This window comes from Megalops cyprinoides, chromosome 1 (genome assembly GCF_013368585.1).
Source record: "Megalops cyprinoides isolate fMegCyp1 chromosome 1, fMegCyp1.pri, whole genome shotgun sequence".
Taxonomy (NCBI): Eukaryota; Metazoa; Chordata; class Actinopteri; order Elopiformes; family Megalopidae; genus Megalops; species Megalops cyprinoides.
This window is the reverse complement of record NC_050583.1, coordinates 71172195-71198508: the sequence shown is the minus strand read 5'-3', so window position 1 is coordinate 71198508 and position 26314 is coordinate 71172195. Positions and strand designations below refer to the sequence as shown.

The window sequence follows — 26314 nt, the reverse complement described above, 5'->3', positions numbered from 1 at the left end:
AAGAAAAATACCAATACCAAGCTAGATGCATGGCATTCTAGATCAATATCAGTATCATCTTTCTGCTATAACACCAATTTGATGTATAATCAAGGTAATGTTTTAGTTTTAGATGCAGATGGCACTGTATTACCTCACCATTTAAAAATGCAAGAAAGTCAGCTTTTCCTTTTCCTTTGGAGAAGTGTGCTGTATTTTGTGAATGTTCTGTTCTTCCTTTATTTTCTTTCCTATAGACCATTTGGTCCACAGAGGAAAGTTTGTCTGTACTGTGTACACAGTGTACTGTTTTTACTTATGAATTTTGATGTAACTGGAAACATGTATATGAGTGTAACCCTTTTCCCTTGTGTAACTTTTTCCAGGCTCTAATGGAGCGTTTCAATGCTGACCGGCGGATCTTCTGCTTCATCTTATCAACGCGTAGCGGTGGGGTGGGGGTCAATTTGACAGGAGCCGACACTGTGGTTTTTTATGACAGTGACTGGAATCCTACTATGGACGCCCAAGCCCAGGACCGCTGCCATCGCATTGGACAGACCAGAGATGTTCACATTTACAGGTAGTGCTACCTATCACTGCACTCTCTCTCTCACACGCGCACACAGACACGCGCACACAGACACGCGCACACACACACACACCTCTGACTCAGGAGCACTGAGCAAACCAGATGCAGTCGTCCAATAAAGTGTACAGTCTTCCAATATGGTGTACAACAGTGGTGACTGTACGCAGCCATCATTTAGATTATGTGCAAAAGTTGCCTTACTCTTATGCTACTCTTTGGTACTCTTACAGAGAAGCGTTTACATATCCGGATAGCAAAGCATTACAGTAGTCTCATAAGTAACAAAAGGGTAAGATTTGCTACTTGTGAGAGATCTCTCAGTTTAGTCAGGTGTAGCGGCGGAAAGCAGCTGGCCTTGTACATTGTCAAATTAACAGGCAGGGGGCTTAAATGTTATATAACATTCTCAAGTATTACAATCATTGCTACCAATAGGCAGCAAATGAAAGATAATGAACAAAAACAACCTGGGTTAGTTCTCCCTATAATTACTGTAACATTGTTTCATGCAGGCAGCTTATCGCAGTGCTCAGTATGAAGGGAATAGGCAAGGTGTTATCAATCATAGTCTTTTAAGGGAAGCACACTTCTTGGGGAAGAGGTATATGAATATTGCCAAGATACCGTTATTGGGCCATGGTCCATGGTCAACATGTACATAGACCTGCTGAGCAAAGATATTATATTTACTGGATATATTTGCTGATATTTACTTACTCTTGGATTTTGCAGCTGCATTAATCCCTCTTGAGGGATTTTACAAGGATAAGATGTCAACAAGTTAACTAGCTAATGCTACTTAAGTAGCCCTAGATAAAATACAAGCAATCAGCTAGCTAGCTACATCTGTACCAGTATAGCTAGCAAGTTAACTAGCTCACAACTTCTAATGGAGCTGGCTAGGTAGCCAAAGTTAAGGCTGAGTGAAAAGGGAGAAGACATAAAAGAAGGAAAAAAGCAGCTGAAACTACATAAACATGTTTTTTTGAAGTATTTCAGAGCCTATTTGCTGGTTCTAAAGCACACCAGCAACAGTTGCAGAGGTCTGATGAAAAAACTTGAGTGTTTTCATTGTCACTTTTCAGGTTATTGTGTTTTTACACATGCATATTATCATCAGTACTGATGAGAGTTGATTTATTCCTTTGAGTGTTGTGAAAAATAGAAGCTATAGAAGCTGGCATCTCAGCTAAAATGATGTGTGTTCAAGTTGTCTCTTGTACCAGAGCAAGTGAGAAAACGACTTATTTTGCATTCATTCATACCCATATAATAATGGATTTGGTCTTGTATGGACATTATGGCTGTATTTCCTGCCCACTCTCAGGCTGATTAGTGAGCGCACAGTGGAGGAGAACATCCTGAAAAAAGCCAACCAGAAGAGGATGCTTGGAGACATGGCCATTGAGGGAGGCAACTTCACCACCGCCTTCTTCAAACAGGTCTGCCTTTTATGTGTGTGTGGAAACCCAGAGGAATGCCATTACGTAGGTGAAGGGTGTGCCACTCTACTTACCCACCTGTTTTACTTTCAGCAAACAATCAGAGAGCTGTTCGATGTGTCAGAGGTGGAAAGAAAGGATGTGGAACTGAGCCTGCCTTCCCGGCCAGAGGAAGAGGAAACATTCAGTAAACAGCACACCACCATTCTGGAGCAGGTAACACACAACACCAATATGCAGGTTTGGATTATACATTGTCCAAAGCAAATAAACATGCAAACAAACTTCACAAGTACTAGTCTCAGACGCAGTACAGTAGAGTTGGAGTTTTGAAATGGAGTTGTCACTGTGCTAGAAAATCACTGTTTAAACACGCACACACAACTGTATTTGCTTCCTATAAATTATCAAAGATTAGTGATCAAGTGAAAATACCAGCAGAAATAACTGTAGATTGTAATAGTATACACATTATACTATTGTATGTATGCTTTCGTGTGCCTGCTCGCTCACACACTCGCACACTGGCAACACAGCCTGTTACTGTTTGCTAGTAGGCTAGCTAGTAGATGTTGTTTAACAGATGCTCAGTGATGCTAATATGTGAACCAAAATTCTGCCTGTATTTCATTAAGAATGGTGAGTACAACAGCAAGCCAAAGGCGAAGTAAATAAACAGCAAAGAACCCTATGTATCCGATGACTGCATCTGTGTAGCCTCAGCACTACTGTCGGAGCTCAGAGGCTGTTGCAGTCTGACAAGCTTTGTATATACAATTAAGAGATTCCAGAATAGGGTTGGCTGTAAACAACCTCACGCAAGAAAATGCATTGTACCATCTGAATTAAATGCTGTGCAATCCAATCCAGATCCCTGTTTATGTCTCCTTTATGTTGACTATTCTTTTAACTTCACACTAATTCAACTAAGGCACTGCTTTTAGAAGGCTTTACAGATGCTAAATTCTTTTGCCACAGTGATTAACTCCAGATCTTATGGTAAAAAGTTATTAGATGAAGATCTTCCAAATAATTGTCAATTTAGAACACATCACAGCAAGACTGAATAGAGCTTGGCCTCTGCAGTACAGGGATGAGCAGGGATACCTACCATTATAAAATGGTATCTTTTTAATGAGTCTTTATGTATGGCAGAGCAATAACCTGGGAGCTTGAATGTTTGTTTTTGTAGGTATGTGTGTGTGTGTGGGGTTTGATAATTTTTAGGAAATAGTGTGAGCTTTGCAACATTTACATTTATTTGTTTAGCACACGCTTTTATCCAAAGCGACTTACAAAAGTGCATGCAATTGTGTGCTGGGTCAGTCCAGGTAGAGTCTGAAGAGGTGCGTCTTCAGGCCTTGTCTGAAGGAATGGGGTGAAGGAGCTGTCCGTAGCGGGACAGGGAGTTCGTTCCACCACTGGGGAGCGATGTAGGTGAAACGCCGATGTCTGGCAGAACGAGCACCTCCTGCCTTGACCATGCAAGGAGTGAGGCGTCCAGTTGCCGCTGAGCGCAGGGTTCGGGCTGGTGTGTAGGGCTTCCTGGCAGTGACAGGAAACCAGTGGAGGGATTTAAGCAGGGGAGTAACATGGGAGAATTTGGGGAGGTTGAAGGTTAGTCGGGCAGCTGCGTTCTGGATGAGCTGGAGAGGCTGGGTGGTACAGGCTGGGAGGCCTGCGAGGAGAGCGTTGCAGTATTCCAGGCGAGGGAGAAACATGGTATGAAATTTGTGGTGGTGCTGTTATGTTCTGTTTTTAGTTCTGTTTCTTCTGTTTTTGTAACTTTGTGTTATGTTCAAAATATAAAAAATTTTGATCGCAAAAGATAAAACGGCAATAATGGTAATGTGCATCTTCTTTTAACTGACATTTTTTTGTTTCAGATCACCCATTGTAGCATGCACAGAGAATATGCTATGCACATATTATTGTAACTAACTGTAATTACTGTACTGTCACTGTACTTCAGTTACTTACTATAACTGAAGATAAGTTGTACAAATATTTTTATTTTTCTCATCAGGCGCTATGTCGTGCTGAGGATGAGGAGGATATTGTGGCTGCTTCCCAGGCTAAAGCAGAGCAGGTGGCTGAACTGGCTGAATTCAATGAAAGCATCCCATTTGAGGAGGCTGGTGAAGGGATGGTACGAGAGCAGGAGGAGGAGGAGCTGTCCAAGGCTGAGCAAGAAATAGCTGCCCTTGTTGAGCAGGTGATTTTAATAATGCATTTTATATGTAAGCATATATCCAGAAGTCTTCTGTTTGCAAGTTGTTTCTACACTTGCAGTAGAGAAATTGCTGTGAAAGTGAAAACCTACAAATACTGCTGATGTGCTAGTAGAAGCATTTATCAGCACAAACGAGTACAAAGCTACACAATGAAGGTTGTTGCTTTTAGTGCAACGGTGGATGCATGAACTGTGATTTTCATATTACCATGACAAGGAGTAAGGAGTGCTACTAAGCACAAAGAATTAAAATTAATAGGTAAAATGGATGTTTTAATGTGGGTTTTCTCTTGAGAAATGTTCTAAGTTACATTTTTCAAACCTGGAATAACAAATGTCAATTTTTATAGTATTTGTATTCAGTAGCCCTATATTCAGTATTCAGGGCTATGAATGCTGTGATGTCATAGCACATTCAATGTAGATAATAAAACTTTAAAACATTCAGTAATAATTTGACTCACATTTATTTGTTTTTAGTTCCTTTGGCAGAGTAGCACAGTCATTGTTTATTCACAAGGTTGTCCAGTGTTGTCATTTTGCATGTTATTTAATTTCAGATACAATATTTGCTGTAAAAATCAAATTTTAGTTTAACTTAATGTCTTATTTTTCTTTTCTGTAGCTTATTATGCGTTAATGTGATCAGTATCATGCTGTTGGTGAACCAAGTATGATTTCACAAGATTCTTATGAGAAGAGTATTTACAGTATCCCAGTGTTTTATATCTCTCCTGTATGCAGTTGATTCTGTCAGTAATTCTTACAAACAGTTCATGGTAACAAGGGATTACTATCTGTGAGTGTAGTTGTATATGTATTGTGTTTTTCATTCTACCTTTAGTGTAAATTATGAAAGGAGTGCATTGACACCTTTCCACAGAGGAGAGGATTCTAATTATGGGAAGTATAGATAATTCATTTTTGTAAAAAGTTAAGCCTCTACCTTTCCTCTCTTGCAGCTTACTCCTATAGAACGCTATGCCATGAATTTCTTGGAGGCATCACTGGAAGATGTTTGCAAGGAGGAGTTGAAACAGGCAGAGGTAATGCTACTCCCCTTGACACAATGCTGCTGATAACCTATAATGCACTTCATTATCTGCCAGTCACAGTCAACTAATTGTCAGGGTCTAGGACCAGAATATAGCAAAGACTTAATGGAACACCCTTGATCTGTCTTCATAAAAGAATGCTGCCAATGGAAAACATTTACGCAAATATTTCAGTTTGTCTCACAATCCAACTAGAATGAATAAAATTCATTTGATGCACCAGTTTAATTTGTCACTTCTCCTGCTGCTATCACCATGGCGGCATGTACATTTCAGAAGGGGGAGTAAATACCCATTTTCCACAAAGCAGATGAGTGCATATTGAGAATGAAGCAGCTTTCCAATCCAACTGAGCATGATGCAAAAACAGTACTGTATATACAGTACTGTATATGCAGACAGAGGGGGAGGCTGTTTTTGGTACCGCTTTTTGGATACATTCCGCTGTCATCATTTTGGTGACTTGGCAGACGCAGTGGCTTCTGAAAATTACTTTGAAATCATCATGTTGACAGTGTTGGTTGATAGTTCAAAAATCTTAGTGTCAAGCACTGTTTGAAATGTAAAGACAACATAGAGAACTTATATCAACCAAGTAGCCTACTTTTGATTAATACTTGGTGTAAATGATTTTCTAACTAGGCCTACATATGGTAGTTTGAATGTCAGTATTTATTGATAGCTGTAATAATAAGAACAAGTTTTATATGTGTAATCCCATTCATAAATTTTGTACTGTGTTGGAGAATTTGTAGGCTTTTTGCTGATACCATTTACATATGAACAAATCGGCCTTATAGAAAACAAGGTGTGCATTAAATGAAGAAAAGTATAACCTAGAAATATATGTACTGTTTTAACCTGGAGCTGGAAAATATTCAGTATTTGTGTATTTTTTTAACATTTAGTAACAGAAAAGTAACACAAACAACTGTACAAAAAAACTTTCTGTCGTCATAAAACCTACAGTAGCCTGCAGTATTAGCAGAGTTCAAGATGATTTTGATGCCAGCACTAGCTAACTCAAACTAACAAGTCTTGCCTTTGAGTTTCAAAACAAAACTAAATCACAGCATGTGATTCCTCAAAACAACCTTATTTGGTTTTGGGAGATCTTTGTCAGTTTTTACAATGACAGCAGCTCACTGGGAAAACTACTACTAACTACCATATAGCTAAATGTGAATGCCACTGCAGTGCAGTGGTGGTGCCATTGTGTGTGACACAGCAAATTAAACTGGGGTATTTGTAAGCTAAAGCTTCTTTCTGACACTTATTACCTATAGGAAATAGTCATGTAACATTAGTGTGCAAGTGTTCCAGCTTGTTATCAGTTTTCATTTATTTTGATGTTTACATTTACATTTACATTTAATCATGTGGCAGATACTTTTATTCGAAGCGACTTATAAGTGAGATACAATACAACACAAGCGAAAAACCATACAGTCAACAATATTAGAAGTACTGACAAAGTTCCAAAGGTTGGGCAGGCAAGGTACCAACTAGCAGGTAAAGCTAGCGAGTATGTTAAAGCATTACAACCAAATCATTACGTTAATCCATTACAACCAAACTATTACAACGAAACCATTATGTTGAACTATTACAGCCAAACAACAGCATGTTTAAGTCATTTGGACAAGATTCGATAGAGGTACCGCAGACTCCCGCGTGTTGATGCGGAGTGGGCACGAAAAATGCACTACTTGAACTCGGCAGTTAATGCGAAGGTGCCGGACCCAGTGCCTTTGATTCTGGAGCAGCCACCGCTGCATTAGCATAAAGTTGTTTATTAGGAACCAGAAATTGCTGCACGGTTGTTCAACTGTAACTATGCAGGATATCAGAAGTCCTCTATGTAATTTAGCCAGGTAAGAAATTATTTAATTCAGATCTATAAATCTTCTGTTTCCTAAAGCTACCACTCTTTCAAGCTAGCAGTAGCTAACTAGCTAGAGGAACTGGCTAGCTAGCTAAGTAGCCTATTCTAAACCCCACCAGAAACGCTCCTTATGCTGCACAACACAAAACCAGTAATAGTAAAACTGTCAAAATAAATGCACAATGATTTTTTTAATATTTCAAGTTTATATATTTAGAAAAATGTTGCTGTCATCTAGTTTTCAAGCAAGAACCATGCACTGTAGAACTGTCAGCTAATTTTTTCGTTTCCAAGTTTTGTAGTGTCCAGCCAACCAATCATAAATCTGAACAGTTTGAAATCATTGAGCTAGCCAATGATATTGACACTAGGGGGGCAGAAAATAGTGATTTGCCTACAGGATTCCAAACGGGCGTCTGGCCAGAACAACGATCAGTCATTTGCGTGGGCAATGCCCACCCCTGCCCACCTCTAGGTCCGGCCATGAGAATGACTAGCATTAGCATCAAAATAAAGAAAATAGCTGCTATTCACATTAGAACTGCATATTTATATATAAAAACTGACTTATTGTTATTATGATTTCCATCTCGCCCACTCCAGTTGACTTTTTTTCCTGTCCTGTCCCAGTCACGTGATGAATAGTGAAATTGAGTCCCATCCTGCGGGAATCCCACAGGAATTCCCGAAAAAATGTCAGCCTCTAATATATAGGGCCTAGAGTTTTGCTCCAATTGTTTTATTGTATGTGATTCATTAACAGGATGACATAGCTTCAATTTCAAGCCATATATTAATCTGTCATCCCATTACAGTACCACAATCATATCAATTAATCATTTAACTAAACACAAAAGTATGAAGATTGTTCATTGTTTTCTTTACCAGTGCAGACAATGCAGCAATAAATTAAAATCTTCACTGTTACTGTATACGCAGGTTTTTTTTTTGTGGGGGTGGGGAAATTTTGACTTCAGAAATTTAGTGTAGGAAAGTGTTAACCTGCCCTAGCATGTGTAAGGGCCCCTGAGTAGCTTAGTGGTCAGTGTTGACAAGCTAAGGTCTGCAGCCCAGGTTCGACCATCCGACGATGACCGGGAGCTAAGCCTGCACGATATGAGGAAAATCTGTGATGTGCAATAACATTGTTCAGTATTGCAATGACAGTATGACTTGCGATAAATAAATACTGAAGTGTGCATATTAGCTATACAGTTCCTGTCTTTCTGCTTTAATAGGTACACTGCTAACATAGACAGCAAACATTGAATAGCCTATGCCCACTGAATAAAGAAATGAAATATATTATTTTGAGCATGCTTTTATTGAACAAATTGCACGTGAATACCCAATCAATTAAACGGACCAAAAATAAATGTCGATGTTATGTGAAATTAATTATATTAAATTGTAATATATTTTATAGAAAATTAACACTCTAAATCTAAAATAAAATGTCAAAATAATAAAAACACTACTCTTTAATCTTCTTAACAGTAATTTTATTAATTTGCAGAGATGATTATTAAAAACATAAAACATCCATATGCTGCTTTTGGGAGCATAAACATATTTGAAAGAAAAGACCTTTCTGACAGAAAGTGCATGCAGCTTAAGGTGCTTTAGAAAATTAAGTTGAAAACAGCTGTATTGTCTGCTTTTGTAATCAAGTGGAAATTTGACTTCCGCTTGAAAAATTGACAAAAATATAAAGTTAAACATTGTAGTGACAACACTGAATAACAAATCAATATTGGATATTAAGTTTACATTGAAGTTACACATCATCACAAAATGCCCCCATATGGTTGCTAATGAGTCACAATATCAAAATGTATTAACGAAAATTAGCTTCTCATTCACAGGGTCACTCGGAACGATTTGGTAATTTCGCTTTATAGTAACGTTGGCTAACTAATAACACCAACATCAGATTATTGGTCGGAAATACAATAAAATCCGCTAACCCGGGCTGCCAGGTTTGGCATAATTTTTTTTCGTAATTGGCAGTGATTTTGCACTGACTTGTGGCGGCAATAGTTTGGTTTCCTTACTGAGATCGCGTCAACTTAAAATAAAACATGCATCTTAGCCATCAATTTCAACACTTGTTCCTGTGCAGAAATAGCCGCGATTTGTTTCCACAGTTAGTAGTTTATTGTAAGTAAAAACTTGGCAGAGTGGTGTTTTAGTGCTTTTTCCAAAGCAAACCTTGACGAGAATCGGTTTTGATAGCGTGTAACATGATTTCAGCTTTTTATGTGACGTCACTTGAAATCAGACTGCCTACCCTGCCAAAAAGGCCGACTGTACTTTATCACAAAGACACACTTTAGGTGCATTTTATTTCCTATTCAACTAGCGCTCGCTACGCTCCTGTCCCTTTCCGCTCGTTGGTGGAACATCAGTTTTAGGGAGAGCGTCATCTTGTCCGGAAGAACGTGGCGCCGGGAACTCATAGTGAGCCAAAACAAAGGGTGGGCCCCAACAAAGGGTGGGCGGCTCTGTGATGGGTCAAATGTTCACATGCTGAGTGTGAATGCATGGCGCATGTAAATAAAATGATATTTCTTATTCATCGCATTTCAGGCAGTCTTTTGCAATGTGTTTATCGTGCATGTTCATATCACGATGACGAAAATGCGATTTATCGGTCAGCACTACTGGGAGCACAAAGTGGTGGAAGAAAATGGTTTTGTTCATATGGAGATAGGAGTGGGTAAGTCAGTCAGGGTTTGTCTGTCTCATCACACACTAGTCAGCGCTGCTGATCAATCAGGTTTGGTCCCTTGGTCTCTCTGTATAAAGCTGCACATGGAGTCTTCTCCTCCAACTGTGGTGTGATACAAGCAGTACTTTTGAATTTTTTGTCTCAGAGGAAAACACGTGTTTGTCTGCAGTCTGCCAGATTGTTAGTGAGGGTTGTGGCAATGAGTAATATATCTGTGACTCCTTATGGTTTTCTGATTCTGATTGTACACTACCTCACTTGCAAGTTGCTTTGGATAAAAGCATCTGCCAAATGAAGAAATGTAACTAAATTTATCAAAAACATGAATAAAACATGGCAAAATGGCAAAATGTACATTGTTAATTCTAATACTTTGATACAGAAAAGGCCAGGCTTTTAAATAGGCATATTCATTTTGTGGAAACACCTACTCTGATTAAATAAATGCAGTGGTGCTATGGTGGAGTGAATTTGCAAAAATAAATGCCTTATCTAGTTTAATGAAAAAGAAACTGAACTAATTTATCTTTTGAAACCAGTCAGACGACATCTCAAGCTGTGGCTTGCTGTGATTGAACCATGCTGACAGAACTTGTGCGCACCTGTGAACTGTGCAAAGAATCGTAAAATTATAGTTATGGGAAAAACAATATCAAGCAGGCAAGCTGTTTGGTTATCTGGATCTGTCTTTTGATTGAAGTGATTGGTGAAATTTTTCACCAGGTAAATCCAGTGAAACCCACCAGCGTCCAGGCAGCTTAATTATTAAATATATGGAACAGTTTTTTTTTTTTTTTTTTTTTTTTAATTCTTCATTCATCCTAATTGCTCATGCCTGTTGTTACCTACCTGATATTTTTAATGCACCTGTACTACAAATTTTGATTTTGGAATTTTTTTTTAATTTGTGTGCCAGATTTGTTTGTATGTCAGATCCCATGAGCTATACAGATTTAATTATTTTGTTGCAGGACTGAATAAGAAGCAGCATAATCATACTGATGTTTCTTATTTATCTGATGTGACCACTTTCTTTCGTTTCACCACCAGCTATGTATTTTTTCAGCATTAGTTCTAGGTGTGGTGGTGTCATTAGAATAGTGATATACCAAAAGCCTGCGTGAATCAGTGTTGTGACTCTCCATTTTTCCTTGGTGTGCAGGAGCAGGTTGAAGCAGCCAGGAAGGGTCTTGACCAGGCAAAGGAAGAGGTTCTCAAATTGCCAGCAACTTCGGATAATGATGATGAGTCTTGTCTGCTTCCTCCTTCTGAGGAACCCCTACATCCCACGCCCAACCGTCGGCCCCGAAAACACAAGGAAAAGGGGGCACCCTCCACTCGGGCTAGTGGGAGGCTCAGAGGAGTGACAGTGACACCTGGTGGAGAACCTCATTTAACCCTAACTTTTGCACCAGTTGAGCAGGATAAGGAAAAAGGAGCAGTGCTGGCCAACCTGGAACAAGATTTGCCTACTGTTCCCCTCTCCCCTTCTGCACATGTTCCTCAGCATCACCTTTGTCATGCTGCTCCTGGCTCTATCAAGGCCAAGCAGGACATCCTCCTGCCGCAACTGTTCACAGTGAGAGAAGTGCCTGAAAGTGTCAGCTGTGCTCTGCAAGGTGAAGAAACAACCAAAGATTTCTGTGCATCAACCAAACCCTCTCCTGCCCTAATAGAGCAAGCTAAATTAACATCCCGTTTTCCAAGGGTTGTGGAACCAGCAAAGCCTATCTTGGTTTGCCCTTCCTCCAGTTCAGATGTAACCTTGGAATCCCATTTAGCACCTTTTCCTACATCATCCCTGCCTCCTTCCAGTTTAGTGCCTTTCACTGCCACTACTCCCATGACTGAAAATGCTATACAAACCCCTTTAGCCTCCTCCTCTTATCATTCTCTAAGTGGAGAGGGCCAGATAGGAGAGACTCAGTCAGATTCTCCTAAAGCCCCAAAGGACACTTTTCCTGAGACTTCCTTTGTGGGAAATGAGCAGGGAGATTTCAGAGGTGTTCTATCTACAGAAAGTGGCTTGATTGTTTGTGCTCCTAAACTTCAGTGTGATTCTACCTTCACCCAACATTATGATGACACACCACACACCCCCAACCCAGGCCAAGAGCAGCAGACTGGGCAGTCTTTCATGCATTCCTCTCACCCACTGATTCTCTGTAACCTTTCCCGTTCTCCTCGCAAGCGTCAGTCTGCTGATGGGGAAGTCCTGAGTGGCCTTCCTGAAGACTCCCCCTCTGCCAAAGTCCTCCGCAAACTGCCAGGCCGCCTCGTCACGGTGGTTGAAGACAAGGAGCCAAGGAAAAGAAAAAGGGGTTCAAGCGGAGGAGGGTCATCAGGCAGTGGGCAGCCAGATGTAGGAGTTGAAATGACAAGTTCAGCAGATGAACCCAGCAGAAGATCAGTGCCTCAGACTCCAGGCAAAGCCAGCATTGCTCAAAAGGAGAAAACAGTCTCTCAAATCTCACTTTCAACAACATCACCTCTACGTCAGATAGCCCAAGATCAAAACTCCCCCTCAACTTCCCCTAGTAGGGCTGCAGGTGTTTCCCCCTATTCCCCCTCTCATCACACTCCAGACATGCCTGTCTTGAGGAACTTGCCTGTGCGACGACGTTTGGAGACTGAGTCGCGCATGGCAGCGCAACTGGGAGAGCAGCTACAAGGAAGGGGGAAAACTAGAGGAGGGGAGAGGAGGGCCAGTTTGTCCCCGAGCTTCCCCCAGAAATTGGACACCAAACTGGAAGGAAGCGGGGGTCCTTTAGCCTCTGCTCACACTTACACTTATGCCATATCTAATATGAATACAACTCCTCCAGGGAAGCGCAAGAGAGGCCGTCCACCCAAAACTCCCCCCAGAGTACCAGATTCTCCCACAGAGCAGATGTCCCCTCCTCTGTCCATGGAGGAAAGAACTGGCAGTATAGAGGAGAGCCCCTCCTCATCACCCAAACGCAAGAGGGGTCGCCCTCGCAAAGACTCTGCAAAAGCACATGAGCCCATTTGGGTGGGACAAGTTGATATGGACCCCCCTATCTCCTCACCCCCTGCTAGTCCATTGAGTTCACATTCAGACAGAGCTACTCCAAAAACAGATGTGCACAGTGGTAGCACAGGGCCTGTTTTTCTGTCCTCCCTCCTGAACAGTGATTACCCCAAACAAAGTGGAACTCTTATAGAAGCCAGTCCAAACTCTGTGTCTAACCAAGCTGTAGATCCCACTTTTCAGTCAAGTCTAACCTCTAGCCCAGCTCTCACCTCCACTCACTTCACATCCTGTACTCTTCAGGCTGGTAGGTTGGAAATTGAAGCAGGTGTTATACAGCCAGAAGAGAACAGTCAAGTAATCAAAGATGGGGAAACTGCAACAGATGGGGAGATACCAAGAGGAGGTGAGCCCACAAAGCAAAGAAATACTGAAGATCATGAGCAGAGGAGAAAGGAGGTCGAGGGTGGAGATGAACAAGATCGTCCATCTCAGCCTAAAAAGAGGAAAATTGTCACATGCACATCCACATCTGTGAACCAAATCGATGCCTCTCCAGCTACATGTAAGGTGAACCACACCACTCTTCAACATGAGGGGGCTGACAGGCAAGTGAGAGAGGATGTGGACACTGATGGGGAGAGCAGGCGCTCTACCCAGAGGAGAACCAGCATTCGACAGAGCAGCCAAGATTCTACTCACTCTTCCTCCCTCTCCTCAGTTTCCTCACATTCCACCTCATCTTTTGCCAGAAAGGCTGGAGCAAGTATGGTAAGTGTAAAGACAAAACAAGAGAAAGTAAATTCCAATACAGAGGAGGAGGGGGAGAATGCTGACGAGGTGTCTAATTTACCTCACTTGAGGTGTTCAGAGTCAGCTGGTTCCCCTCCACTGTTTTCAGCACCTCCACAATGCTCCACCTCTTCCTCAGACTCTGATGAATCTGGTGGTAAAAGGGAGAGGCGTCTCACCCGAGCTGCCCAGAGGAAGCTAGAAGGAGCAGGAGAGACTGAAGAACCTGAAGGGGCATGGGCTAAAGATAACAACAAAAGGAAGCGAACGTCAGCAAGGAGTTCAACTATAACAGATCATTTGACACATAACACCATCACAGTAACCGGAGCAGAGTCTGGCATTGATGTGTCTGTAAGGATCGCCAGAAAATCTTCAAGTCCTCAGTCAGCCCCTGAATGCAGACCACAATCTAGCACCACCACTTTCCACTGTCCATCATCTGCTGTTTCAGAAGTTCTGGGGAAAAGATGTTCAGCCCTTAATGCTGCTGCCAAACTTCTAGCCATGCGGGGCAGACGAGTGGATAGGAGAGGAAGGGGAGGGGGGCTAGGTAGTGCTCCATCCTCCATGGTTGAAAGGAGTAAGACAGGAGGGAGACTGGTACGGGATTCCTCTCATCTGAACTCTAGCACTAGTAGAGCAGAGAGCAGCAGACAGGTGCCCACACGGTCCCACCTCACTGCCTCTCGTTCTACCCGCCAGCGGCCAGGCTGCTTAGTTCCCCCCTTAGAAACCGAGACTAAGAGAAGCAAGAAAGCAATGAAAAAGGCTGCACGGAAAGAAGGGGAGGGGAGGACCAGTGGTTCTCCCAGGGGCTACAGTGCAAGCAGCAGCGTGAGTAGTGAAGCTGGGGAGGGTAGCAGTAGGAGCCGGAGTAGCAGCATCAGCAGCCAGCATACCCACAGTCTCAGTTCCCAAAGCACTGGCCCCCCCTGCTCCCACTCCCGTGCCCCATCATCTTGTAGTGACCAGGAGAGGAGCCGGGAAAGTGGAGACAGAGTTGGGGAGAAGATGGATCAGAGGGAAAGAGTAGAGAGGGGGAGAAAAAGTCGGAAAGAGAGGTGGAGGCACCAGGACTCTGCTACTGTGTCACAAATCCGGGGACCAGAGTTAAGTACTGGTTTTAATGAAGGGACACCTGACAGAGTGCTGCGTAGTGTGGCGGCTCTGGCAGCTGCTCAAGCCCGAACCCCAGCCAGCAACACTCGCTCCTCTTCCACTTGTCACCATCAGCAACACCCCCATGCTCGTCGCACCAAGACCTGAAGAGCAAAGAAGAGGGAGAGAAGGTAGCTAACAGATAAGAAGAGGTAGACAGGAATTCAGGTCAGAAGCTTTCAAAGAAGGGAAATGAGACCACTAACCATTCACTCTGTGAACTCTGACACAGGCTTAAATAAGGACAGGAAGGTAGATTGGTCATGCAGGATTCTGAAAACTAATCTCACCTCCCTCTGAAATGGTGTGCATCTCCCTCTCCTGTGCTGCTTCAGCATGAGTACTTCTGTGCAAGCACGAAACCAGGAACATAAAATGGTGAGTTAAGAGGAACTGTTCTCTGGACAGCTGACGCAGAGAGAGGAACTTGAGGATATTGTTATTGTCCGCATTCAGTAGAGAGACTTTGAGCTCTATGAGCCACTGGAGCTTTCAGTTTATACAGGACAGTGTTGACTGTGCTGAAAGGATACACAAACTGAGATGAGACAGTGGGTTGGAGGTGTTACTTTAGACAATGTACTGTAAACCAATAAAAGAAGACTGAAGAGTATATGTTTTTGACCCATAAAGTCAAATTGTATCCTTAATATTGTGATCACCTGTGCAGAAGTTATTGATGAAAGTTTGATTGTTATGCACAAGTCATAAAACGATTGTGAGTTGGGGGGGCGGGGGGAGGGGTTATGTAAGTTTAAGGTTTTAGTCAGGTTTTTGACTTTTTGTCAGATGTAATGTTTTTTTTTTGTGCTTCAGATCTGCTAATTCAGTTTATACCTTGGAAAAAGGAAGAGAGTGAGTCTGTGAATTTATTCTTTACTGCACTATGCTGGAGTTACTTACTATGCTTGGACCTCCCAGTCTTGTCATTTTCTGTCTTTTTGACACTAGCATTATACATGTGCACAACTGACAAATTGTCCTCACCATTTGCTTCTATTTTTCTCTGTCAAATACTTTTATCATAGTGCACTTTTTTCTTCAGGGTTAAGTGTATGCACATACATTTGCATCTTTTCCAAAGCACCAGCCAATTTATTCTAAAATGTCTGAATGAAACTGAATTAAACTGATGACTGTTTTCTGGATGTTTGTAAAGTTTAAGAAAATGCCTATTGGGCTGTGAGAGTCGTCTCAGTTAAATGATCAGTAAATTCCTACAGTCCCACAGTGTTTCAAAATTCCAAACAGTTGTAAGTTAGAACTTCACTCTACCATACTCTGGCATTTCCCTCATTTTAATCAATGCAAGGGCTTGGGCAAGAGGTCATGGAGTGAATTTGATAAATGAAAGGTCAGTTTGCTTTTGGGGCATGCCTTGCTTCTGTGAATGTTTTTGAAGAAGGCTCATTTTTGATGGAAAGGGTGAAGTGGTGGGGGTCTTATTTTACTTATACTTTTCAGTTGCTACATTCCTGTGTTCTCTTGTAATTCCACATTATTTTACTTGAACAATTAAAAATATAAAGGCAGTTGAATAAAAAGGCCAAAAAAGAGATTTTTTCCATGTGTATAGAGCTTATTTCATGGGTTTAAATGTTAATGTCTATTAATTTTATGTATTTTTCCTTATTCTGCCAAAATATCCTTATGGTACATTGAATGAAAACAAGTCGTCTTGTCTCCTTAACTCTAAGTGGTTGGAATGTGCTCTAAAATTGTATTTGAAAAGCTGTCATAAAATGCTAGAATTCAATTCACTCTGTAGATCGACTTTATTAAGCAGGCATTCTTTCAAATTGACTTGCTCAGTGTAAATCAATTCAATGGTCCAGTGAAACCTTTTTATCTTGTCTCACCTGGCCATTCACAAAAAATGCAAGAACATTTTTAATTTCAAACACTATATTTAAGAACAATTTATTGAATATATTCCCTGACAGCAGTCAGTTTTTTCCTTAAACCATTCAGTCAACTTGAAATAATCATCAGTATGTGTTTTTGCATTAAAGGTAACCATAAAATACTAAGGTATGATGGAGTACATTATCTGCATTTGACATGTAGTGCTGGTTTTACTGTCATTCCAGGGGTGACTGATCTGACATGTAATACAATCTTCCCAACACCTTTATCCACTCAACATAATGTTCTCAGTTGGCTGAGATATGAAGCTGATGCTGATGCTGTGTCATTTATCCTAGTGATTTGAAATCTTGTAGGCCATCGAGCTGTTTTGATTACATTGGAAGCTGACGGTCTTGTCCACTCTTGTCTTGAGGACTTTTGCTGTGTCCCATTGTTTTCATGTGATGAAGGTAGAACTATGGCTGGTTCTTCCTCTGAATCATAAGATGAAAAATCACATTTTCACATTTCAAAAAATTCTTGTCCAGAACCTGTGATAGAATTGTGTTGACTGTCTTCAGTGCTTTGGCCACACTGAGAGGGAGAAAGCATTTATTCACATTCAGTTACTCAGAAAAATGCAATTATCTTGTCTCTCTTTAAATATCTACACACAAAAGGCTGAAGGTTGGAATGACTTGCAACAAATCATTAAGTATGCACAGATATTCCACAACACATCTGTGGGTCAAAATACTATATATCAGTTCATGAAGTAAGTCAGAAATGTCAGTAAAAACAGGAAAAAGAACAGTTTTTATTGTACATAAAAAACTGGCCTGTAACAGGATTAATAGTAACAGTGGTATTGACAGAGGTCAACAGATTTTTGAAGGAGAAAGGACTGGAAAATCAGGCCTTGGCAATTTCAGTTGATAGCATAGTATATTGACAATGATCTGTACTTAATTAGTGGCAATTCATTATATAGATGATTGGAGAGCTCCATGAAAGTGACAGTGAACATGGTAATCAATTACAGAATCCGGACTGAGTAGTCAATTCTTTCAGTCGAAACTAGATTTTATCAATAGCACCACATATTCGGCCTTAGATAAAGCTTCTAATCTAGTATGAGGTGCTCCTAGAGGCTGCAGGTTCAGAATAATTCTGCTGAATTTAGAATGTGATTCCCATATTTCTGCTATTCCTGTAAATAATTCTTTCCACTAAGGATGGAGCCATGCTTCTTTGCATCACCAGATACTGGTGATGTCTATTGTTCAACCTCATTCCATTCCAAACAGTGGTAAAAATAGCATTTTTGAGGCTTTGACAGTATAATGTCACTTGATTCCCAGTCAGAAAATGTGAAATTCATTAAATGAATATGGACAAAGCAAGAATTGTGGTGAAGATCATAACATTTTAGGTTCAGATATTTTGAAAAAAATGTGGCTACGTTATTGATGGTATGGTAACAATTGCGTTAAATTGTTAGAATAGTTAGAAAACCATAGCATACAAATGTACTTGCAAAGGTGAAAAATGCTTGGATCTATCCTCTCAAAATCATTATGGAGGTTGTAACCCCCCTCAAACACACACACACACACCCATGTGGGAACTCGTAATGTGTAATAAAATTTTTAAAAATTGGATACATAACATTTTCACATAAGTTATACCCCTTTGTTGGATGTACACCAATCACAGTCACACTAGGATTATGGTCTGTACTGTTACATATGGAATAATAAAATGAAAGAAGTAGGCTACCTTAAACTGTGAAGAAGAGTATATTCATCACTGTGTTCTTAGAGGCACATGTGTATTTGGTTGCCTTTTGTGCAGATTCATTTAACAAATATTTTTATTTCCAACGTGCTGACAGCGTTGTGAATCAATAATATGTTTGAGCTCGACACGACTGATGTCAAAAGATATGTAATTTCCAGGGCAAATAGACATATATTTCTAGTTCCAATCTACCAAGTACATGGTCATGAATATAATTCCTTACATCGAGCAAAAAAAAAAAACTTAAATGTTGACGCGTTTAGGCAAAATGTGTATGGCTGTGAGACAATTCATGAATTTCAACACTAACTCACATAATCAGTTGCAGTTATAACAATGGTGATGTGTATTTTACATCAAATAATGTGCCATGGGGGAGGGGGGGGGTAGGGGAGTAGTGCATGCATCCTCTGGGTTATTTTACCAGAACATTAACTGAAACTCCTCAGTTTTTTTGCGCCCCGAGAGGCATCCGTGGTTGCTTGGTGTCTGTGGTTGTTTTGTTCACTAAACTTATGCATAGCGTCACAATTTGGATTACTTTCAACTGATAAGAGCTCTTATGTTAGGAGCTTACTACCACAAGATATTATACTGGAATTTCTGTGCACACCTGAGGAAATCCTACGAAAGAACTCCCCAACGGATTACCAAACTTTGTCCCGGAAAAAAGATACGACAAAGTGGCAAGCATGGGGAAGACGAGGTGGTCCCCCCGCCCCCCTCTTCACAAACGCGGTTTTTGATCGGCACTGTCTGGTATATTTCTTTCTAATGTTCGCTCTCTATGCAACAAATCCAACAAACTGTGACTGCTGGTAAGCACGATGAAGGACTTTTATACTACAGCTGCTTCGCTGAAATGTGGTTACATGAAAACATTCCTGACACATCGGTAGATATGCCTGGTTTTTTCACTGTTCAGAGCAGATCGCGATCCCACACTTTGCCAGAAATCTAGAGGCGGAGGAATATGTTTTCACTTTAACCAATGATGTCTGTTTTGGGCAAAATGTGCTCTCCTGAGTTGGAAAGTTTTGTCAATTGCAAGCAATTCTACTCCCACAGGAATCCACCCCTGGAATATTGGTTGGGATGTACATTCTACCCCAAGCAAATCAGGACTTCAAACCCAAATATCCCCAAAATTCAAAATTCAAAACGTTCTGTTCAGAGCGGAAACAGTATTTTAACGTTTATGTTATTGTGTTCCCCAAACATAATGTTTGAACCAGTTCGAACCAAATAAAAACCGGCTAATAATGTTACTTTTCCATAAATGTATGCAGTGTAATTTTATGATAATTTAAGTGACCTATTGAGGGCATACTCATTGATTGTTCTGTTATACAGACGTGGACAAATTTGTTGGTACCCTTCCACAAAAAAAGAAGAACCCACAATTTTCTCTGAAATGACTTGAAACTGACAAAAGTAATTGTCATAAAGCATTGTTTATTCCATATTTAATAAAAATCAGACTTTGCTTTTGATTTTTTATTCAACAGAATATTTTAAATAAAACAAATGAAAATGGCACACAAAAATGATGGGACCCTTAACCTAATATTTTGTTGCACAACCTTTAGAGGCAATCACTGCAAACAAGCGATTTCTGTAGCTCTCAATGAGACTTCTGCACCTGTCAACAGGTATTTTGGCCCACTCTTCCTTAGCAAACTGCTCCAGCTGTCTCAGGTTTGAAGGGTGCCTTCCAGACTGCATGTTTCAGCTCTTTCCATAGATGTTCAATAGGATTCAGATCAGGGCTCACAGAAGGCCACTTCAGAATAGTCCAATGTTTTGTTCTTAGCCATTCTTGTGTGCTTTTAGCTGTGTGTTTTGGGTCATTATCCTGTTAGAGGACCCATGACCTGCGACTGAGACAGAGCTTTTTGACACTGGGCAGTACATTTTGCTCCAGAATGCCTTGACAGTCTTGAGATTTCATTGTGCCCTGCACAGTCTCAAGGCACCCCGTGCCAGACGCAGCAAAGCAACCCCAAAACATAACCGAGCCTCCTCCATGTTTCACAGTAGGTATGGTGTTCTTTTCTTTGAAAGCTTCATTTTTTCATCTGTGAACATAGAGCTGCTGTGACTTACCAAAAAGCTCCAATTTTGTCTCATCTGTCCAAAGGACATTCTCCCAGAAGCATTGTGGCTTGTCAATATGCATTTTAGCAAATTCCAGTCTGGCTTTTTTATGTTTTTCTTTCAACAGTGGAGTCCTCCTGGGTCTTCTTCCATTGAGCCCACTGTTGCTCAGAAAACGACGGATGGTGCGATCAGACATTGATGTACCTTGACCTTGGAGTTCAGCTTGTATCTCTTTGGAAGTTTTCCTTGGATCTTTGTCTACCATTCACACTATCCTTCTGTTCAATCTGGGGTCGATTTTCCTCTTGCGACTGCGTCCAAGGAGGTTGGCTACAGTCCCATGGACCTTAATAATATTTGCAACTGTAGTCACAGGAACATCAAGCTGCTTGGAGATGGCCTTATAGCCCTTACCTTTAACATGCTTGTCTATTATTTTCTTTCTGATCTCCTCAGACAACTCTCTCCTTTGCTTTCTCTGGTCCATGTTCAGTGTGGTGCACACAATGATACCAAACAGCAGAGTGACTACTTCTCTCCATTTAAATAAGCTGAATGACTGACTACAAGATTGAAGACGTGTGATACTAATTAAAGAAAATAGTTTGAAGTATCACTATAATCCAATTATTTATAGTTTTTTCTAGGGGTACCAACAAATCTGTCCAGGCCATTTTAGAATATCTTTGTAGAATAAGCAATAATTTGTCTCTTTTCACACTTTCTTTGCTTTACTCTATGACATACCAAAGGCATGCAGGTATACATAAGACAATTGCTTTTAATTGAATCACTTTTCAGGAGGAATGAAGCATTGTTTCAATGAGCTGTAAGGCACCCACAAATTTGTCCACGTCTGTACTTGTAGATGGATGCTTCCATAAAGTGTCCCGTGTTGATACTACTATTACTGTTATTGATGTTATGATTATGGAGATGGTTAAATCTACACTATGAAATTGCCATCTGTTGTCTAGTCCAGCGTTGTTTTCAGTGACATGCAATGAGAACTGACAGTTCACTCAGCTGGCTGATAAATCCTCTGCTACAAACTACTCTAACAGTTCCTTTGTGGTATTGTCTGCAAGTGCTCATAATTGTAAAATGTTAATGTCAGTATGTTCGTAATATATGTATGACTACTGTACATATTCAGATGTCAATTCAAGATCGGTATTTCATATTCAATTAACTTAGCCTTGCTACGGCTAGCTTAGGCTAACCTATTTGCTAGTCTCTTTGGTTACGGCCATACCACCCTGAACACGCCTGATCTTGGAAGCTAAGCAGGGCCGGGCTTGGTTAGTACTTGGATGGGAGACCGCCTGGGAATACCAGGTGCTGTAAGCTAGTTGCTCAACTGCTCTAGCCTGACAAGTTTGAGCTGTGTTTGTGGAGTGGTCTTTCTGCTCCTACATCCAAACGGATAAAAATAAAAATTGGGGCTATTCACCAAGCTGTTAAATAAGGGTGGGTCTGATCTGCTCCTAAAGTTGAATCTTTTGTTGCCATTAGGGGACAGAGAGGGAATTTTCCACTTTTTTCCTCCGTTGAAAACGTTGGCCAACAAGTTAGCTCGTTAGCAAACATAGGTAACTCAGCACATATTCTAGCTGATGAGAGGTTTTTTTGTGCCTTTTCGCCCTCTCAGGAGCAAATCTTTAAATCTCTAGCTAGCTAGTCGGGTAGTTTAGCTAGCCAGCCACTTTACTTTGTTTTTAACGTTCTTCTGCATTTGCTTTTAGGATATCCTGATTCTGGTTGTGTTAGCGTGTCTGCTTTGCTGTAACTGTAGGTGTAGTTTATTGTATCTAGACTGTGTGGCATTCCTTGTGTTTAACTTCTGCCTTTGACTGTTCTGATCCACCTCAGTGCTTTTACTGGATGATCAGATTTATGGAAGGAGACCTCCAGGATGAGTTCATCTGCGACCGTGGCTGACTCGTTGAGCACTTGGAGAACAAGATTCTTGATCTTGAGGCCCAACTAGCTGGACTCCACAGTAATCCTGAATTGTTAGAGTTCTAGGAACTGAGTAGTACGCCCTATAGGGAGATGGTGTGCTCACCAAAGCCGGGCAGCGGGGAAGATACAGAACAGATAGGACGAGAGAGCTGTGTTACAGTAGGGTGTAGGCGTAGAAAGGGGTGCACAATTCCAAGAGGGGCAGCATCTCCGGAGATCGGGGTGACCAACCGTTTCATGCCACTGCAGGATGAGTTGGCCCATGATCCTGAGAGTGGGAGGACTGAAGAGCCCCAGGGTACCCAGGCAGCCCCATCCTCCAAGAAAAGGGAGCTAGTGATAGTGGGGGACTCAATCATTAGAGGGGTAGCATCGATAGCATAGTGTGTTTGCACGACAAGGAGTCTCGCATGGTGTGTTGCCTGGCTTGTGCCCAGGTTGAAGACCTCCTGGAGCATGCGGACAAGCTCCTGGTCAGAGCGGGGGAGGATCCAGTGGTCATGGTCCATGTTGGAGCCAATGACATAGGAAGGGGTAGGTTCGGGGTTCGGCAGAACAAATTTATTGAGCTAGTGGGGAAGATTAGGAGCAGAACCTCCACGGTAGTCTTCTCTGGAATTCTACCGGTACCACGTGCAACCAAAGGGAAGCAAGCCTTTATATGGAGGTTTAACACGTGGCTACAAACCTAATGTAGGAAAGAGGGGTACATGTTTATGGAGCACTGGGACTCCTTTTGGAACAGTGGTGAACTCCAAGCGGGACGGGTTACACCTGAACCGGAGGGGTACAGCTGCATTGCCTCAGTAAATATCCAGCTGTATAAATGGATAACATTGTAAAGAACAGTAACCTATGTAAGTCGCTTTGGATAAAAGCGTCTGCTAAATGAATAAATGTAAATGTAAATATGGATTAAAATATTGGGGGGAAATGTAAAGGGTTTAAAATGTCGGAGTGTGTTATAGGTCACCAGTCTCAGACAGCAGTGTTAACAGTATGCTCTTTGATAATATTAAACTAGCATGTCAGGAGGGTGAGACAATAGTAATGGGGGACTTCAATTACCCTTCAATTAATTGGGAAGCTGTGTCAGGTCAAGGTAAATGTGAGGAAGAGTTTTTGGATGTTGTAAATGACTGTTTTTTGATACAGTCTGTTATTGAACCTACAAGAGAGAACACAATTCTAGATCTGGTTCTGTGTAATAATCCTGATAGAATCGGCAGTATTGAGGTAGGGGAGCCACTCAGAACAAGTGACCATAGTGCAGTTACATTTGAAGTTTTTTGGCAAGTTGAGTCTGCATTCTCCAATGCTAAGGTTTTCAACTTTAGATGTGTGATTAGATAAGGAATGTAAACTGGGTACCTCTTCTAGATGGCAAAACTGAAAGAAATGTAGTGCATATTTAAAACAATTATTTTGGATGTACAGTGTAAATTCATTCCGCAAGTGAGAAAACAGAAGCGTCCACAGTGGATGAATAAGTTGTTAGGGTACAGTTTGAAACAAAAAAGGAAATTATTTCGAAAATACAGGGTGGACAGCTCAGAGAGTAATAAGATTGAATACAGTAATATGTGAGGCCAAGTTAAGAAAAAAAATAAGGGAAGCTAAAAGGCGTTTTGAAAGACAGATTGCACTAGATGCAAAAAGCAACTCTAAACGCTTTTTTCAATACTACAGTCGTAAAAAGGTAGTAAAGGATGAGATAAGAGGTAGAGGTCAGGATGGAGTTATGGTTTATGATAACAAAACTATTGCTGATACCCTAAACAGTTCCTTTGTGGAGAGTTTCACTTGTGAAGTGTTTTCACATATGCCTTCAGGTGCATTCAATTCTCAGAGTCTTATGGAGAAAATTGATTTAAATGATGCAGAAGTACTAGATAAACTCCAAAACATAAAACAAATAAGGCAGCAGGCCCCGATGGAATATATCTAAGAGTTCTCAGGGAACTAGCGAAAGTGGTTTGCAAGCCTCTGACAGTTATTTTTAAGCAATCTCTTAACACTGGAGAAATACCAGATGACTGGAAATATGGCAGTGTAGTGCCTATCTACAAGAAAGGTGACCAGACTGAAATTATAGGCACGTCAGCTTAACTTGTATCTCATGTACACTATATGGACAAAAGTATTTGGCCACACCTGTTTTTCAGGGTTTGGGCTAGGCACCTTATCTCCAGTGAAGGGCAATCTTAATGCTTCAGCATACCAAGACATTTTGGACAATGCTATGCTTCCAACTTTGTGGCAACAGTTTTGTTTCTATTCCAACATGACTGTGCCCCAGTGCACAAAGCAAGGACTATAAAGACATGGTTTGATGAGTTCGGTGTGGAAGAACTTGACTGGCCCGCACAGAGCCCTGACCTCAACCCCATCGAGCACCTTTGGGATGAACTGGAACGGAGATTGCGAGCCAGGCCTTCTCGTCCAACATCAGTGCCTGGCCTCATAAATGCTCTACAGAATGAATGGGCACAAATTCCCACAGAAACACTCCAAAATCTTGTGGAAAGCCTTCCAAGAAGAGTGGAAGCTGTTATAGCTGCAAAAGGGGGACCAACTTCATATTAAAGTATATGTATTTGAATACAATGTCATTACAGTCCCTTTTGGTGCAATGGTCAGGCGTCCGAATACTTTTGTCCATATAGTGTATTTTGAATTCTGTATTCTAGTGCCTGATGTATCATAGGTAGGGTGACCAGATTCCCTGGAGGCAAATAAGGGATGGTAGGCCCCACTTCAGCCACCTCCCCCCCAAAAAAAATTAATTAAAAAATATGTGCACACACACTCACAAGGGTACTGCATTAGACAGCGCTATTCAAACACACACCGGTAGACTGCAGTAATAAAACACACAAGTTACTGTAATTCAAACACGTCACCAGCACAAAAATGTTACATGGTGCAACTCAGGCACATTAACTTTATTAATGATATTAAGATAGTGGTCAAAGAAAAATAAAACAATGGGTATTACTTACAATTGAGTTTCTAGCTGGAAGTACTTGGTTTCTCCTCATGCGTTGTATTGTCCTGTGACCTGTACTTGACCTGATTTGAGGTCTCATTTGATCTTTCTAAGGGTTTGTTTGTCATAAAATGCCAAACATTCCAATCCAAAATTCACTCACACAAACAGCATTGCCTTCATTGTTGACACACTCAGTTGTGATTTTTCTGGTGACCATGTGGCGTTCATGAATAAAAATACGCGCTCAACAGCGGCTGATGTTCCTGGCAGCCATAGAACAAACTCCACAGCCTTGGCTAGTGCTTGGTAACTTACAGTCTTGCTCTCTAACTCCTGGAAAATTTCTTTCCATCTGTCAGAAAGGGCTGTCATCTTTATGTTCCAGTCAGGGATGCGGCGGGTGATTACTTCTTTTGTATTTGTCCATTCATCAAACAGTGTTCTCATCAATCAGGCTGAGAGTGGGAATGCTCGAGTGGAAAGTAGCTAGGTTGCTCTGAATATCACTCCACACTGGAACACTTCTAAGCAGGGTCCACTCCAGTTGTTCCATACCCTTAAAATGCAGCAGTCCAATGCTGCAGGTAGTCGAGAGAGGTCAAATAACAGATAGTATAGTGCGAACAGCACTATAAAAATCCCCAGCCCTAATATTACCTGCTTCAACTAGTTCAGCGAACTGAGCCTTGATGTCTGTGGTGACAAATGTTTCCCTGACCCTGGCCCGTAGCAGGTCTTTTAAATTAC

General features: G+C 41.2%; 1 protein-coding gene and 1 pseudogene across 1 annotated transcript in view; both read left to right on the top strand.

Moving 5' to 3' along the window:
• LOC118782870 (Snf2-related CREBBP activator protein) overlaps positions 1 to 16405 on the top strand; it is a 94971-nt gene extending 78566 nt beyond the window's left edge. The window contains exons 29-34 of the mRNA XM_036536479.1: positions 366 to 562; positions 1899 to 2013; positions 2107 to 2229; positions 4040 to 4228; positions 5209 to 5292; positions 11080 to 16405. Of these exons, the coding sequence (XP_036392372.1) occupies positions 366 to 562; positions 1899 to 2013; positions 2107 to 2229; positions 4040 to 4228; positions 5209 to 5292; positions 11080 to 14970 (4599 nt within the window). The 3' untranslated portion in view covers positions 14971 to 16405. The remainder of the gene's footprint in view (positions 1 to 365; positions 563 to 1898; positions 2014 to 2106; positions 2230 to 4039; positions 4229 to 5208; positions 5293 to 11079) is intronic.
• Positions 16406 to 21851: 5446 nt separating this feature from the next.
• On the top strand, positions 21852 to 21960 carry LOC118794170 (annotated as a pseudogene).
• Positions 21961 to 26314: the final 4354 nt, after the last annotated feature.